The sequence below is a fragment of the Puma concolor genome, chromosome D4, assembly GCF_028749965.1.
Source record: "Puma concolor isolate L17-30 chromosome D4, mPumCon1.1.hap2, whole genome shotgun sequence".
NCBI lineage: Eukaryota > Metazoa > Chordata > Mammalia > Carnivora > Felidae > Puma > Puma concolor.
Window position 1 is genome coordinate 40,472,490 of NC_141679.1, and position 17,632 is coordinate 40,490,121.

General features: G+C 36.1%; 1 protein-coding gene across 7 annotated transcripts in view; it reads right to left on the reverse strand.

Annotated features, from left to right (window-relative positions):
- Window positions 1-17,632, reverse strand: part of ZDHHC21 (zDHHC palmitoyltransferase 21) — a 93,055-nt gene that overhangs the window by 67,572 nt on the left and 7,851 nt on the right. For 3 of the 7 annotated variants that reach the window (XM_086685321.1, XM_086685315.1, XM_086685317.1), the window contains 4 exons: window positions 17,162-17,298; window positions 10,178-10,375; window positions 8,795-8,893; window positions 1,748-1,859 (listed from right to left, as the gene is read on the reverse strand). In XM_086685321.1, the coding sequence (XP_086541447.1) occupies window positions 1,748-1,859; window positions 8,795-8,893; window positions 10,178-10,331 (365 nt within the window). In that variant the 5' untranslated portion in view covers window positions 10,332-10,375; window positions 17,162-17,298. Of the gene's footprint in view, window positions 1-1,747; window positions 1,860-8,794; window positions 8,894-10,177; window positions 10,376-14,259; window positions 15,588-17,161; window positions 17,316-17,632 lie in introns of those variants that run through there. The other 4 variants (XM_086685318.1, XM_086685320.1, XM_086685319.1 and 1 more) reach the window with 4 other exon arrangements.

Consider the following 17,632-nt stretch of genomic DNA (forward strand, 5'->3'; position numbering starts at 1 on the left):
CTGCCCAAATTTAAGACATAACTGCTATGATGATGGCATTCTTCTTAACCGGAGGGCTTTAAGAAACACTAAGGTACTCAGTCTATATGTAAGAGTCCTTTCAGTAACAAGCTATTCAGAAAGAGTAATCAGAGCCTGAAACAGAAAATCTCAAGGTGACCTGAGAACTGACCTCCAAATCTAAAGCTCTTAGGCAGTTACGATAATGCAGTTTCTGAAAATCTCAAAAATTCTCTTTGCTTCCAATTTACACTGTCCACTGCCCTTACCCTCTGACTATCTCAGCAATGCTCTACTAAGGAATTCAATCAGGAAAGTCCCTCAGTCTTTTTAAGGCCACTGGTCTACCCTCCTTTCCTACCTCCAACTCTTTCTACTTCCACTCTTCTTCCCACCAGGACTCTGAGAAGCTGACGAAAACCACAGAAGAAACCGACAGACAGACAGCTCACCCCAATCTCAAAATTTAGGCTAATAGCACATTTTTTTTGTCACCAAGTTAATCTTTATTCCTTAAAATAAGGAATATCGCTAATCTCTACAGGACCAAAACATCTCCTAGTTGATTATTTTAAAGCTTAAAATAATGCATTCCTTTCAAAGGAAGGACGGGTATCCAACTGTAATTTGAACATTCATTACATATTTAATTAGTTAATCAGAAACAGTACTCTAAAAAAGGGTATGCAGTTGAGTTTTTCAGTGTGATTACCACTTACCCAATAATACATGTTTTACCTAGCCTTTTCTTTTTAGTCTATTACTATTATAGTTGTAAACAGATCACTGAGGTTTAGAAATTCACTTGAGAATTAATCTGTTGAAATTCAAAGCATATTTTTTAAACATCAACTATATATTAATATACTACACTATCCCGTTAATGGAATCAGACAATTTTAAGCCTTTTTATATAGTAACCAAGTGCTTCTATCTAAAATGCTTTTTTAAAAAATGCTTTTATTTTTTTCCTAATCTCAGGAAATACTTTCTATTTAAATAATAGATTTATAGTAAAAATCCAATTTTCACTAAAAGCTTGGTAACCAACCTTAAATGATGCTATCAAAGTAAGTTATCAAAAAATATGGGGAACTCTAAATTGATCAGCATTGTCAAAGCTAAACTCCACCCTTAAGTCAACTACAGATAAATGCAGTTATAAATTTCAAAAGCCCATTGTGCAGTTAACTTTGTATATATGCATGTATGAGTGTACAAACATAAATATATATGTATTTAGATATATTTACAAAGTGCTACGCTATACTAGTTTAAATATTTATACAGAGATCCCATGCTAGGAAAACAGAATTAAATACAATATCTTGCTCACAGATTTTTGTGACAGCTTTGAAATGAGATACAATGCAGAATTCTCACAGCATTTGTTTTCAAAACGCTAGTTCTCAACTGAACCGTTTTTTAAAATATTACAAGAGAGCCCCCTATTGACCAAAAATGTTGGCAGTTCAGCAGAAGCAGTGAACTACCACTTGTACATATCCAGCATGCGTGTAATGTGCAAAATGTGCAAAAATGACTTTGAGAGTTGATAGAACCTGATAGAAAAAGGTATCCTTATTATCCTCACTAAAGGGTTTTTTTTTAAACTGCATAACTTTAATAACTTTTGTTTAACTGCATAACTTTAATATAACTTTTGTTTAAATATGCTAAGTCCTAAGATTTATTTTTCACTGTTTCTTTCTTTTTTCTTCCTAAAAGTAAATTATCCATTTCTTACCACGGACAGTGATGATCCATTCTCCTCACGCAGTGCCCGCAGCGGCTACAGTGATGGGATCGCTTTGGTCTCATCAAATTACATTTGTTACATAATTCCCAGAACTCCCGTTCTAGAGAAGGAAATTAAAATCCATTTACTAAAGGCAAAAGAGTACTGCTGAAATTTAGCAACAACAGTTTAGAAGACTTTATAGGAAGTCCTCCCTCTCTCTCTCTTTCATAGATAGATAGATAGATAGATAGATAGATAGATAGATAGATAGATAGATAGGAAGATAGATCCAAGAAAATATTCTTCTTCTACATCTTCACTGTAAGAGAGTTTGACATAAATATTGCTGTTCTACTCTATTAAAGTCTTATTCTGTACACTTCTAATTTTAAACACTATAATAGTAAGACACTATTAGTAGTCAAACTAAATGATAGAAAGTAACGCATCTGGGTTTCGGATAAACTGCTATCAGTAAAATTTAATGACAAAACCCTAAAGTAAAACCGGTTATTATATTTCATTTATTTTTCTTAATGTTTATTTTTGAGAGAGAGACAGCAAGCGGGGGAGGGGCAGAGAGAGAGGGAGAGACAGAATCCCAAGCAGGCTCCAGCCTCTGAGCTGTCAGCGCAGAGCCCAACACGGGGCTCAAACTCACGAACCGCGCGATCATGACCTAAGCTGAAGTCGAACGCTTAACCGACTAAGCCACCCAGGCACCCCAGCAAATCATTATAGTTAAACAGAATTTTATGTAAACAAATTTATTTCTAGAAATTTTATTAACTAAAAAAGAAATAATGCTGAATCCTGGTTTCATAGACTAAGAAATCAAAATTAATCCTATTAACTCATTAGAAAAACAGAGATAGCATTCCCACCTCCCAAACTTTCTATACTTTAATATCAATAAATTCATTTGGGAGTGTTTATAGGAGAGGGTTGGAGGTATTAGAATGATTTCAGAAGTAAAGAAGATTATAAGATAATTACTATTTAATGGAAATAAGGGAGTTCTTTACAAAACTATTTCCTACAATCAAGTAGCAATTTCTTTTAAGTTGTAATTAAAGAGTACACATTTAAGTTTTGTGCTAAAAACATTAGGTTTACAGAAATAAAGAGAAAAGTCATTTGTTTTCAGCATAGGTCTTTCTAATGAGATCTATAAGAACTACAGGAAAGTCATCTACCAACACAAATGCTTTATGACACAGAATGTATCTATTTAATATTTGTTAAAAGGGAATTTTACAGAATTCTTAAACCTTTTTTAACACTTAGGTTCATTTTTTTCCAACCCTATGTTTATACTACACTCTAACCTTGTTAAAAGCCTGGGCATAGTAAAATTAACCTGACTCCAAATATTCAGAATGAATTATCAGTATATGCAAAGTATGACAAGCACACATATGACTAAATACCTGCTCAAGTATAAAGTTTAAATGTTTAAAAACAAAACATTTTAAATATGAGTAAAAGAAGATAATACCAGGTAGTATTCAATTTTCTAAGAAGATATCCTATTTTAATTTCATTATTTTAGTTTAATGACAAGAGTAAAATCAATATACAAGAATTTTATATAGTGAAGTATTATGAAAACTTCTGCTACAGAAGAAATCAATAATAATAACAAATTAATTGTTCCAATAATATTGAAGTTGAGAAAGTATCTTTTGCATCAAAAATTTCATTTTAAAATAAAATCTTTTCACTTCTTACTTACAGTTCTTATTTTAATGAAAACTTATGTGAGAGAGCAACACTAAAGTTTAATTTAGATACACTAGTATTCTTTGTGAGTGAAATGAAAACTAATTTATATAATATCACAAGCAGATCTCTCTTTTCCCACTTAGCCGCTGAAACAGCCAAACATCCTAATATTAAAAAACCCTGAATTCACATATTGCAAAGATTAGAGTCAGAAAGTAGACCCTCCCTGATGAGCCGATTTTCATTAAAAGACAACATAAAAACATTATGTCTTAAACCAGTGCCTTAAAATATAAATATGGCGTATTCATTATTGGTCATTTCAGCATCTGATACTTTACACTAGTAAAATTCTTTCATAATTGAAATGTTGTAACCTCAGAAAAGAAGACAGCATTTGGCTATAGTCAGAGAAAGCCTGTAATTCTGGAGTCCAGACCACCGGTTGGCAAGCTATAGTCCACAGGCAAATCATGAGCTAAGAACGGTTTTTACAATTTTCAGTGATTGAAAAGAACAAGAAGAATTTGTGAAATGTAAAACACATGATATTTGAATTCCAGTGTCCATACATAAAGTTTTATTTGAACACAGCTAAGCCCATTCATTGACACATTATCTATAGCAGCTTTTGGGCTACAGTAGCAGAGCTAAGGGGCTGTATGGTCTATAAAGCTCAAAATATTTACTATCTGGCCCTTTACAGTAAAGAAGAGTTTGCCAATGTATGGTCTGGATCATAAATTTGCTTAAAGAAAGAGTTGAGCTAAATTGGTTAAATTTCAGAAACTATACAAGTATCTAAAGTGAGAAATATCTTTGAAAAACTCATTTTCACACATATACACACCTATGTGTGAGGGGAACAAAGGAAAAAAACGCACTACTTTAAATATCTAGAAATTTAATTAAAGTATCATCTAGGTTTAGGCCTTGTATAGCAAGGGAAAAAAAAAATCTATCCACCTTAACCTATCCTACATATCTATAAACCATTTCTTGATCTTCTCCCTTTCCTTAAGGTTTATTCATGTTCAAATGTGACCTTGGAGACTGATATATTCTAAGGTCTGAAGACTTTTGCACTAGCCATCTAATATAAAATAAAAGCCTACGGGAAAGAATCAGAAGGCAAAATACAATTTGTAAGTGATGAAAATAAAAATTTTTAATTTAAAAAAAAGCCTATAGGAGAGAGAATCCAGTTGCTAATTTATGGTAGTTACAGAAAAATTGAAAACTGATTTTTTTCTTAAAGGAAATGTTTAAAGGAAAAAAAATTGAAAGTGACTTTTTTAAGGAGAGAAAAATCAAAACATAAAACAAATTAAAGAAAATGAGTAAACCTAAGTAACCTAAGTGAACATTATCACATTGTTTTGCATGGATCCTCGTGTGTGTGTGTGTGTGTGTGTGTGTGTGTGCGCGCGCGCGTGTATGTCCGTTTATTATTTTTTGTTATTTACTTAAGTTCAAGTTAGTTAACATACAGTGTAGTATTGGTTTTAGGGGTACAATATAGTGACTCCTCACTTACATACAACACCCAGTGCTCATCCCAACAAGTGTCCTCCTTAATGCCCACCACCCATTTAGCCCATCCCCCCACCCGTCTCCCCTCCAGCAACCCTCAGTTTATCAGGGATCCCCTTAATGCTGTAAATGCATGAATAAATACAAAGGAAGGGGTTTTTTTTTTTGGTGTTTTAATTATCCCTCAGAGAGAGGAATAACCTCCTATTTAAGCCTTTTAAAAGACTTACAGTCATTGAGAGAGCCTAATATGCATTTCAAACCACAAAGTAATGTTTTAGGGAGAAAAATACAACTTGAGACTACCAAAATCAATGCAACATTTGGCTCTTCACAGAGGTTCCCTGACACAATCACTTGCCAAAGTAGAAAATAAATGACAGGAAGTGTCTTGCAGAGCTCCTTCAAAAAGCAATAGAAGAAATGCGAGGGGAGCAAAACTACAAGTGAATTCATAACCCTGAGCATTAATAGCATGTGCATCCCTATAGCTCAGGGTAAAATGTCAAGGGACATTATCACACAAACTTTAAATGTGCTACAGTTCGTAAAACTTAGAGGATTTTGCTCTGTAACAGGGCGGCTCTACTCAAAGTGGCTCTACTAACGACAAAAACACTGAAGTCAAACATGTAAGATAAGAACTTGACGATCAAAACGTTTGAGGGGCGACTGGGTGGCTCATTTGGTTAAACATCTGACTTCAGCTCAGGTCGTGATCTTGGGGTTTGGGAGTTCAAGCCCCGCATCGGGCTCTGTGCTGACAGCTCAGAGCCTGGAGCCTGCTTCAGATTCTGTCTCCTTCTCTCTCTTTACCTCCCCTGCTCATTCTCTGTCTCTGTCTCTCAAAAATAAAAAAAAAAAAACCGTTAAAAAAAAAAAGGTTTTTTTTTAGAAGAAAATGTTCTAAAATTGATTGTGGTGGGGCACCTGGTTGGTTCAGTCAGAAGAGCATGCAACTGTTGATGTTTGGGTTATGAGTTCAAGCCCCACATTGGGCATAGACCTTACTTACTTATTTACTTACATGCATACATAAAATTGGTTTAGTAATGGTTGCACAACTCTGTGGACGTATTAAAACCACTAAATTGTACACTTTAAATGGGTGAATCACATGGCATGTGAATCATACTCAATAAAGCGGTTTTTTTAAAAAGATTGAATAAAATCATTTCATAAAACCTGAAAGTAATATAAAGCAATATTTATATATTTCAAACATGCATGTGATTAATTTAAGTAATAGAAATTGACAATGATTTCATTTGACTATTTCATCTACACACCAAAAAGTTTAAAAGAACCAAATTCTGAGAAATCTTTGCAGAGATAATGCAACATTCTCTTATATTCAAACTGCCTCCTATATTTGGAGGGTTACACTGACACTAAATTCATTCTACTTAAAAAAAAAAAAAGAAAGGGATGTAAAATATTTTGGAGTAATTCAATTAAAACATGGTTAAAACTGTAAAAGTTCTGGGGCTTACATTTCCTTTCCTTTCCTAAAGAAACCATTTATATAAAACTGCTCAACCTTAAAACAGCGAGGAGTAAATGTCACTTTTTATGGCCCCAACCCTCTGGTCATGCTATATTATTTTTTCACTGTTAAAATTCTGTATTTTTTACTAAGTTAAAACCAGATTTACAAAATAATCAGGAAATCACCACAAAGCACATGACAACCTCAATTTTTCCCAGAATCAAAGCCAAGGTGAATAAAGGGCTAAATTATTAATCTCTCTATAGATACACGGTAAACAAGATGATGGAGACAAGTGTTGGGATGTCACGGTAGGTCTTTAACAACCTGCTGTGTGACAGTCTACACTCTTGATTATTCGGTCTACCTCCCTCATAAAATTGCCACGAGGATCAGATGAGAGGAGACAGGAAAAGACTCTGGAAACATTGAAATATGACGAATGTATTTTTTTTCAACTGGGCAAAAGATAAGTCTTCGGAACTCAGGGAAGAAAAACAGGCCACACGTCAACCGTGACCAGATAGGACGCAGACATCCAAACAGCAGCAGGATGCCACGCAGTCCTCCATCACTGGGGCCTGTCAGCTAAAGGTAACCCGGTGGTTTCACATAGTTTGTTTCGCACTGTTTTAAAACCAGTGTTTTTTAAATTTTTAATTAGCTGTCAATTGTCTTCAAATCCTGAAATTTCTCTTAAAAACCGAGATTCTCTGTTTTCTCTTTAAAAATTGTAAGATCTAAGAATACTGGGCCTACGTGACAATTTCACTGTAGCTGAGTAGTGGCTGCTGTCTGTGGATATGAGATTTTCAAGTTCCTTTTTGGCCCCTTTCTCTGATTTGCAGTATCTGATACATGCAGGCGTGTGAGTGACCACTGCAAATAAAGATTTCCTAGGAAATGGGTCATGGGTTAGGAAAAACCTGCTTCTCTAATTTTCTGGAAACAGTGGGTTTTAGAGTTGAAATAGGCAACACATTTATCAAGATGTTAGAGAACCTTCGGTTTGGGCTGGTTGAGAAAAGAAGTTCTGTACAAACTGCAGACTGTCACCCTCCCCCCGCAAACACACGTGCACGTGTGCATGTGTGCCCACAGACCAATGTGATGGTGATACTGTTTCTATAAGTTAATAGAAACAAAATATTTGACACAGTTCTCAAAAACTCTCACAGCTATGTAAACGTCAGTGTCATATCATTCCCATTTAATCATCAAACTTGCAAAGCCAAGTATGTCCCTCAATGACGGGCAGCAAAAAACAACAACCAGGGACTTAAGGAAGATTCTTTAAGTGACTTTGTCACTAATCTAATTTCAGAAGGAATTAATAGGTTCCCCAATTTTTGACACACTGCAATCACCTGGGATCTTTGAAAAATATTGATACCTGGTTCCCACCTCCAGACATTCTGATTAAATTAACATAGGTGATCAGGACATTGAAATTTTTAAAATCTCCCCTGCAGATTCTAATGTGCAGCAAGTTTGGAAATCACTGAAGTACTAGAAAAAGTATTCTGGCTCTCTAATGTAGAACAAAATCCTATACATTTCTCATTAGAAGAAAGTACAGAGAGTTCTCAAAGCTCATATGGCAAATGACCAAAGAGTGAAACTGAGGAAAGAAGGTAAGCAAGGGTCACTATCCCTAGCACGCAATAAAACAAGCAACACATTTTCAATTCATTTTTGTGGTTCGAACGGTTATCATGCAATAAGCTGATCCTGAATTACCTTCAACTGACACTAGAATAAAATCTGTCAAATTTTTCACTGAATTGTTAGAACTTGGAAAAACACAGGCAATAGTATCATTAAACCACAAATATTGACTCTAAGCAATATTCTATTTATAATATCATGCACGAAGCGAGGGACACGATCAAAAAGATTCCTTTATGAAATAAAAAAACATCAGGTAATTATGTATCACTCAACCAGTGTTTACCCAGCATCTACCAAATGACAGAGACGGGCACTAAGGATACAGCACCGAACCGAGGAAGAAAACGAAATAACAAATCTACACCCTCACACAGGCTATACAGATGTAGTGTGGGAGGCGAGAAAAACAAGCAAACAAGTAAACTACACAGAAGAGTCAGGGAGTGGGGGATACAGGAGTCAGCTGACATTTGCAACTATAAAGAAAGAAATCTAGTACGGAGACAGTTGAGAAAAGACTTGAGAGCTCGTAGATGACATATGTAATTAGTACATACTAAAGGCTATAAAATGCATTCACAAAGATAATAATAATGCAGGTACAGTCAAATTGATAAATCTGAAGAGTATCGTACCTCCATGTGGAATCTTAGGGTTCTCAGGGAGTCTTCCTGGGTCAGTTATTGAGGCCCTCACTAAAGCAACCAGACAAAATATGGCAATGCCATAGAATACTTTGAAATAAATAAGAAAGTTAAGTAAGTAAATGAGGCATTTATTCTTCAAAACATTTTATCAAGAAGCATATTTAAAGTTTAAATGTGTATTTTCATTAATGCCATCAGGATAATTTTCAAAAACTAAAATGGAAAAGTTAAATGATCCATTTCATTTCATTCATGAAATAATACTGCCACGAGGACTTTCTCAAACGTATTATCTTTAAATATTATTTTGCATAATAACTGACAAACTTGTTATAAATCAGATTTTTTTATTAACAAATTCCTTGTCAATAATGGCATAAGTGAATGGGTTCCCTTTTAATTACTACATGTACTATATGTGACAGAATCAAAGCAGCATTTTAAAACCTATCCTACAATTAAACTTTTTCATGCCTCCAACTGGCTAGCTTCAAAATTACCTTGAGTTAGTGACATTCGATTGCTCCTTTCAATAGATCTTAAAATATTTACATAATGTGAAAATAAAGAATCTAGAAATTTTGAGTTTTTAAGAGTAACTAGAAAAACAGCAGTAAGGAAAAATAGATCCACTCATCATAATTCTGCCTTTTAAATGAATAAAAAATAGGCATTTGGCAGAGGTGGGGGCGGGGCTGTGAAGAGAAGGCAATGCACCTGTAATAGGAAACTTGGTCTGAGCGCTAACCTCAGGGCTGACTGCATGGTACCGATCGGTTTTATCCCTTGTACCACAGACAGCGTGTTACCCACAGCACTTGTGAGGTCGAAATGACATAATGTACAAGGTAACTGTAAATGCCATCCACGTACATGTAAAATATATCATTTTCAATCTTATTCTTTTCATCATAAGCAAGCCAGCACTAAATGAACTACAGCAGAAAATCATTATCCAGAAGTTCAAAGCGTTATCATAAACAACATCGTAATAATTTTTGCATCATGAAATTCTCATTTCTGTAATATACACCATCTTCATTCTGAAAACTCCTTCCACATTTGAAATAAGTACATAATAGAAACACATTAAAAATACACAGACACACACAAAATAGCAGTAATGTGCCAGTTTCATTTTAAACAAAATGACCTTCATATGTTTTGCAGAGTTAGATATGGAGATGACCACATTTATCTAACCCTGCAAAATAGAGAAAAGCCAGTCTTTTTAAAACTTCCATAATTTAGTAAATAACATGAATAATACCAATACTAAAAGAAAGGTTATCATAGTGGCACTATACTCCAAATACATTCACAATGAGAAAATTCTTTAATAATATAAAGAAGTAAAGATCAGAAACTTACTTATTATTAATATGCCTGGAATATGTCCTTCTTCATAGTGAGGAAAGAGGACAATTTTGGGAATTAAGACAATATTGTATAACCAGACAAAGACAATCAAACCCATGCAGCACCAACCATGTGGGTCAACAACAAAGTGAATCCGGAGACCCATTTTGCAGTCCTACAACTGCCTGCCAACCCACAAGGAAGACGACCCTAAGGAGAGGTAAGAAAGAAAAAAATTACTTATATAGAAAAAATTATTTAACTAAAACAAAACTACATTCCTGGCAACTATAAAATGACGTGGAGTTTTCTTTGCATATTTTTGACAAAATGAAACACACTGGAAAACAGAACTTTCAGGACATTCAAGTTTCATCATAAGTTTCACATAATTTAATTCTGGCTCCCACCATGAACTGCTATCATAGGAGCGTAAACTGGCAATACCTTCTGAAGTTAAACACAAGTCTGTCCCGAACCCCGTAATTCCATAGGTTAACCCAAGACAAATGAGACACAGGTCAAAAGATATGTGCCAGATTTTTTAGAACTTTTAATCGTAACACTAACAGATGCTCACACAAGTCAAAATAGTGGTCATCTTGTAGTGGGAGGGGTGTTTACTAACTAGAAAAGGACATAAGGGAAACTTTGAGGGGCTAGTAATGTTCTGTATCTTGACCTAGGTGGTGCTTCAAGGGTACATACACATGTAAAAATTCACGGAACTGTACACTTAAGATTTGTGCAATTTAGTTTAAGTCACAATATAACGCTTAAAAAATCATTTTAAAAAATTTTAATGAAAAGCAAAAAGGAATTACAAATTGGCAAAAATATTTAAATTCATGGAACGAAGCCCAACTAATCTTCTTACTATCAACTCAAGAAGACTCCTGTTTAAAATGCTGGCAAGGATGTGGAGAAAGGGGAACCATCTTGCACCACTGGTGGGAACGCAAACTGGTGCAGACACTCTGGGGAACAGTATGGAGGTTCCTCAAAAAGTTAAAAATAGAACTACCCTATGATTCAGCAATTACACTATTTGGTATTTACCTAAAGGATACAAAAATACGAATTCGAAGGGAGTACATGCACCCCAATGTTTATAGCAGCATTATCAACAATAGCCAAACGATGGAGGGAGCCCAAAAATGTCCATCGACTGAAGAACAGATAAAGAACATGTGGTGTACATACATATACAATGGGATATCACTCAGCCATCAAAAAGAATGAAACCTTGCCATTTGCTATGACGTGGATAGAGCTAGAGTGTATTATGTTAAGCGAAATTAAGTTAGTCAGAGAAAGACAAATACCATATGATTTCACTCATATGTGGAATTTAAGAAACAAAACCAAGGAACGTGGGCAGGGGGGTGGGGAAGAGAGAGGGCAACAAACCATAAGAGACTCTTACAGATAGAGAACTGATGGTTGATAAGGGAGATAGGTGGGGGATGGGCTAGAGAGGGGATGGGTATTAAGGGGCACTTGTTGGGATGAGCACTGGGTGTTGTATGTAAGTAATGAACCACTGAATTCTACTCCTGAAACCAATATTGCACTGTATGTTAACTAACGAGAATTAAGTACAAATTTGAAAAGAAAAAAAAAAAAAAAAAAGAGACCCCCTATTTAAATGGGGCTTTTTTCATATGAGTGTTAAAAATATTTATGGTACCAAAAAAGTGATGTAAAATATATCCCTACCTTAGTAGATATAATTTATAAGCTTAAACAATAAATTACTATATAAGGTCAAGGGGGTACCTTTTATAGAAAATACAATGAATAACACAATAATAACCAGGACAATGTTTCTCAAACCTGTAAACAAACCAGAATCAACTGAGGAGCTTTTTAAAAATACTTATTCACAACCCTCATTCCAGATCTGCTGAATCATAATTCCTTATGGAGTAAAGCTCAAAAACCAATAAAAGGGTTTAAAATGCTCCCCAGGTGTCTCTGATAGAGCTGACCGATATCGAGGAACAGCTGATCCAAAAGCTTCCCTAAGACTTCAACGTTAGGGCAAGGAGTTGAACTCAGTTCAACAAATTTATTCATGGAGCCTCCACTCTATACAAGTTATTATAGATACAGTGATGAAGAGACACTGCCTTTGCTTAAAGAAACCAATAGCCTAGTGGGGGAAAGAATCATAAGAGTTAATAGAACATGCTAAGTTCCAGAGATGTGGACAAGATGTCACCAGAGGCATAGAGGATGGAGACTAGGTAAATTAGGGCAAGACTTCCTGTAACTGGTAAAATAGGAGTTCAGTTTTAAAAGATGAGTAAATGTTACCCAGGGGTGCCTGGGTGGCTCAGACGGTTGAGCGTTTGACTCTTGATTTCGGCTCAGGTCCCGATCTCAGGGTCATGGGATTGAGCCCCTCGTCAGGCTCCACACTAAGTGTGTGGAACCTGCTCGGGCTTCTCTCTCTCTCCCTCTGCCCCCCTTCCATACTTGCTCACTCTCTCGCGTGTGCTCTCTCTCTCTCTCAAAAAATTAAGGGGCCCCCAGGTGACTCGGATGAGTGTCTGACTTTGGCTCAGGTCATGATCTCATGGTTTGTGAGTTCAAGCCCCAGGTCGAGCTCACTGCTGTCAGCCTGTCAGTGCAGAGCCCACTTTGGATCCTCTGTCCCCTTCTCTCTCTGCCCATACCTACTTTACACTCTCTCAAAAAATTAATTAAAAATTAAAAAAAAAGAGAGAGAAGTGACAATACTGCAAACAGAAGGAAGAGCAGGAGGTATAGACGACAAAAATTGTAGGCAGTGTTACAAACTGCCATCACAAATCATAAAGCTCTCAGTGGAGAGCGAGTGATGAGAAGTAAGGGGCTACATCATGGCATAAAGACGCCATGTTACAATGCTGAGACTTCGTTCTTAGGCACTGGAAAGCTACTGAAGCAAGGAAGTTAGCATAATGACATTTATACTTAAAAAAAAAAAAATTACCGACGCTCTAGTGTCGAGGATCAAATTAGAGATCAGTTAGGCTAAGAAAGGGCAAAAGCCAAAATTAGGTTTGGAGAAGAGATCAAGTGAGGAAACAGTTACAACCATCCCAGTAGGTTTTACTAATTGAATGGATATTAGGAGTTACGGAGGAGAGAGTCCAGAATGACTCCCAGATTTTCATCCCTTACTATCATCAGATGAAGAGACTCAGGGTACCACCCCTGTAGAGGTCTTGCCAATGTTCTTTAGGAAAAAAGATTTAGGATTAGCTCATTTTAAAGTAATACCCTGATCCTCTTGTCCTCAGAACATGCAAATACTGGAGCCACAGAAAAAAAGGCAAGAACGCAAATATAACACAACCCAACTGTTTAAATCAGATCTGGTCCTTACGTATGAATTCTAAAATAGGAAAAAGTGTCCAGGCCCTAAAAAAGTAAAAGTTGAACTCCATTACCTTTTAATTAGAAAATTAAGACCTATTGGGATCATTAAAGTGAGGAAAGTCACAGAGTACACTGGGTATCATCATTTTAAAAACCGAAGGAGCTCAAATACAAATGGTATGCTGTCTACGTAGTTAAAATGAGAAACATTAAAAAGAATGTTTATTTTTAAAGTCTTGCCAACCATCAAGTGCTAAAAGAAATGACAGAAGGCTCTGTTTCTCAACATGTTCAATATTATTAACTTCATGTACCTTCTTTCTTGCAACGTTTCAGTTCTGTTCGGGACTGGAAAACAGACCATGAATTCCAATAATTACAGAGAACAGGATACTTTCATTACTTATTCCTAAATTTATTAATATTAGAAACGGAAAAGCAGACAAGCCAGCAAAACAACCAGCAGAACTGTTACTCATTCATTTTTTTGAACTGTCTGTAGTCTCCTCTACCAGAAAATAATACATTTTTTCTTGCAAAAGATTTCTCACAACTGAAAATACTAGATACTGAAAAGTACAGTTAAATGTGTCTTTTCTTCCTGCATGTAAAAGATACAGACAACAAGCTCTAAAAGCATAAGCATCCCCAAGGAAAAGTAAGCCAAGGATAGACAAAGAAAACAATGAATGAGATGGTGAATGTTTTGTTTTTTTTTTAAATACCTGATGAGCGAAAATTAGTGCCACAGAAGCCTTACAGCTAGACTGTCCAGAAGCAAACAGCAGTCTTCCCAGAGCTCCAAATCAGGTTACAACCAGAGACACGTAACTGGCAGAGTTGTAGGGTCACTCCACTCGCTTAATATCCACCAGGCGTGGCTTCCGGCTGAACAGAAACTATTACGCATCCTGACCCACAACCAAACTGAACACACTGCTGCTGTTCGGTCTCCAGGGTGGCATTTGTAAAATACTTTCATTAGCTATAGAGATTCGAACATGCTAATTGGTACATTAAATGGTGAGCTCATGACTCGAACTTTGATGTAACTTAGTAGACCTACTGGTACTTCAACATTTTTGAAGATTGCTATCTGGTAACTCGACTTGAGTGCCATGACTAACTTCAATAATGATGTAAATTACTACCGCACAAACTTTTTTAAAAGATATTATAATTCAACTCTAATAAACCAGACTACATAAATATTTACAACACTCAAACCATTCTAGTAGGAAACCACCTTTCTTTTCTTGCCTTTTCTGGCAACTAAATTTTACCATGTATTTTCCTCGGGAAGAATATTCGAGTCACTCGGAAAAGAAAGGGATTTGGAAAACTATTATATGACAGAAAATGATAACATCAAAATGCACATTTCAGAAAATGATAAAAATTGGCCAAAAGTATTTACAGGAAATCTAGAAATGTGAGCTCGAAACTTCCAGTTTTATAGGACTCTCCGCCTCAGCCACTGGTCTTATGACTGTTCGTGAATATGAAAAAAATATTCCTTCTCTCATTCCTCCTCTCCGAAATGGCCCCATTATTTTGCTTACTTCTATTTCAATTCAAGTCATAATTCAAGGTCAATTTGAATCTCACTCTCCCTATGAAATTCTTCCTGTCACCTCAGTTCACAGTGATTTTTCTCTTCCAAATGCCAAATAAAAAGCAAGAGTAGTGGACGAAAACAGCAAGTGGTTTTATAATCTCAGAATGAGTAAGACCTTCACAAACAAGACCCGTAAGTGAAGCGTAACCACATGAGGATTAAAATTTGTGAAGCCTAAAACACACCAAAGACGAAGTTAAAAGATACAGCATCCCTTTTAAAGAAACATTACAACAGGGCACCTGGGTGGCTCAGTCAGTTAACTGTCCATCCAACTCTTGGTTTCGGCTCAGGTTATGATCTCACAGTTCGGGAGTTCGAGCCCTGCATGGGGCTCTGCACTGATAGTGCAGAGCCTGCTTGGGATTCTCTCTCTCCCCCTCTCTCTCTCTGCCCCTCCCCTGTTGGTGCCATCTCTCTCTCACTCTCTCAAAATAAATAAATAAACATTAAACAAAAAGATTACAACGTATGACTGGTAAGAGGCATATGAAGTAAATACATAGAGAAGCAATTCACAAAGGAAAAAAATTCAGTGGCTCATCATTACTGATGAGGAAAATGTGAAATAACTAGGCCTATTTTTCATCCCTTGTATTTAAAACCTTTTAGAAAGACGGATTATCCAGTCTTGAGAGAGCGTACAGGAGAGGACACTCTCACCCATTGCTGGTATGCATGTAAACTGATACAATCATCTTCAGAGGGCAATTTAGCAGTCTCTATTAAAATGTCAAACTCTTTGACCCAGTAGTTTATTTCTAGTCATAGCTACCAAGGTACTCATCGGAGTGTAGAGGTAGATATACATTCGAGGTGTTGTACACAGTGCCTTTCGTAATCGTAAAGATATGGCACAACTTCAATGTTCACGAAGAGGGAGGGGGACGGTCAAATAAGCTATGAGACCTCCAAGGTGTAGACTATTTCCAAGCCACTGCAATTTTGATTTTTTTATGTTTACTTTTGAGAGAGACAGCGCGAGCAAGGGAGGGGCAGAGAGAAGGGGGGAAAAGAGGATCTGAAGCGGGCTTCTTGCTGACAGCAGAGAGCCTGACGCAGGGCTCAAACTCCCGAACCGTGAGATGGTGACCTGAGCCGAAGTCGGATGCTTAACCGACTGAGCCACCCAGGCGCCCCCAAGCTGCCACAATTTTATAAGAAAAAAAGAAAGGAGAAAAGGACGTAGATCTAGATCGGCACGTGGCTACCCCCACAAAGTGCTGAATGAAAGAATGCAAGTTATATGAGAAAAAGCTTAACAGTGGTTTCCTGGAGGAGAGGAGGATAATGATAGACAAGAAAAGGCATAAAGGGAACTTTCTGGTTCCCTCACAAAGATCTCTATCTTGATAGGAGTCTGAGATACACAGGTTATGAATCTGTCAAAAGTCAGCAAACGTACACTTAAGACTGGTGCATTTCATGGTATGTAAATATGCCTTTTAAAAAACCCTATAAACCAATACTGAACTCTAGTTAATGATACGCAGGCTGAAGTATCGGGGAGGGAGTGGAAGAAATGTACTGATATCTGCAATTTACTATGAAACGGAGCCAAAAAAAAATAAAAAAGTGGATTGTCAGATGGACCAAGAGATGGATGAGCATGTGACGAAGCTTAATAAAACATTAGTTATATCATCTAGGTAAGGGATATTCAGATGTTACACTATAAAATTTTTTCAACTCTTGTGTTTAAAATTTTTCAAATGTAAATGTTACAGGGGAAAGCAAATTACAGAAAAGTTTGTATGGCATTATTGTTTTTTGTCAAAAAAAATATAGGGGTGCCTGGGTGGCTCAGGCAGTTAAGCGTCCAACTCTTCATTCCGGCTCAAGTCATGATCTCACAGTTCATGAGTTTGAGCCCTGCATCGGGCTCTGCGCTGACAGCATGGGGCCCTCTTGGGTCTGTCTCTCTGTCTCTCTCTCAAAATAAATAAACTATTTAAAAAATAACATGTGTGCGTAAGTAAAAAAGTATAGAAGGAAACACATCCACCAACCTGTTAACACGAGTGGTTATCACTGGGCTTACGAAGGACACAGTAGTGAGAAGAAAGCTCTCACTTTCTATGTATGGATTATGGGTTCTTCTAAGTTTGTTAATAAACATATGTACTTATAAATTCTTTTCCACCAACTGAAAAATAAAGAAACCTGAGGGAGTCTGATTAGACACCACAACCTTATACACAAAATATTTAAGTCTCTCGTTATCACTATATTTATTACCCTTATATTAAATGGTTTTAAAATTAGTATTTTTTTAAATGTAGTGCAGAAGCATCAGCTGCAAGTCATATCAAATTTGTAATTCAGAAAATGTTTCTGAAATTCATATTACGTACAAATTACTTTTCTCATGGAAAAAGAAATTTCTTATTTAAGAAAATGTCTAACTAAAATTTAATATGAAATGTTTTAAATAAACATAATGTAACTACAGTTATCTTTTTTTAGAAATTTTTTTAGAA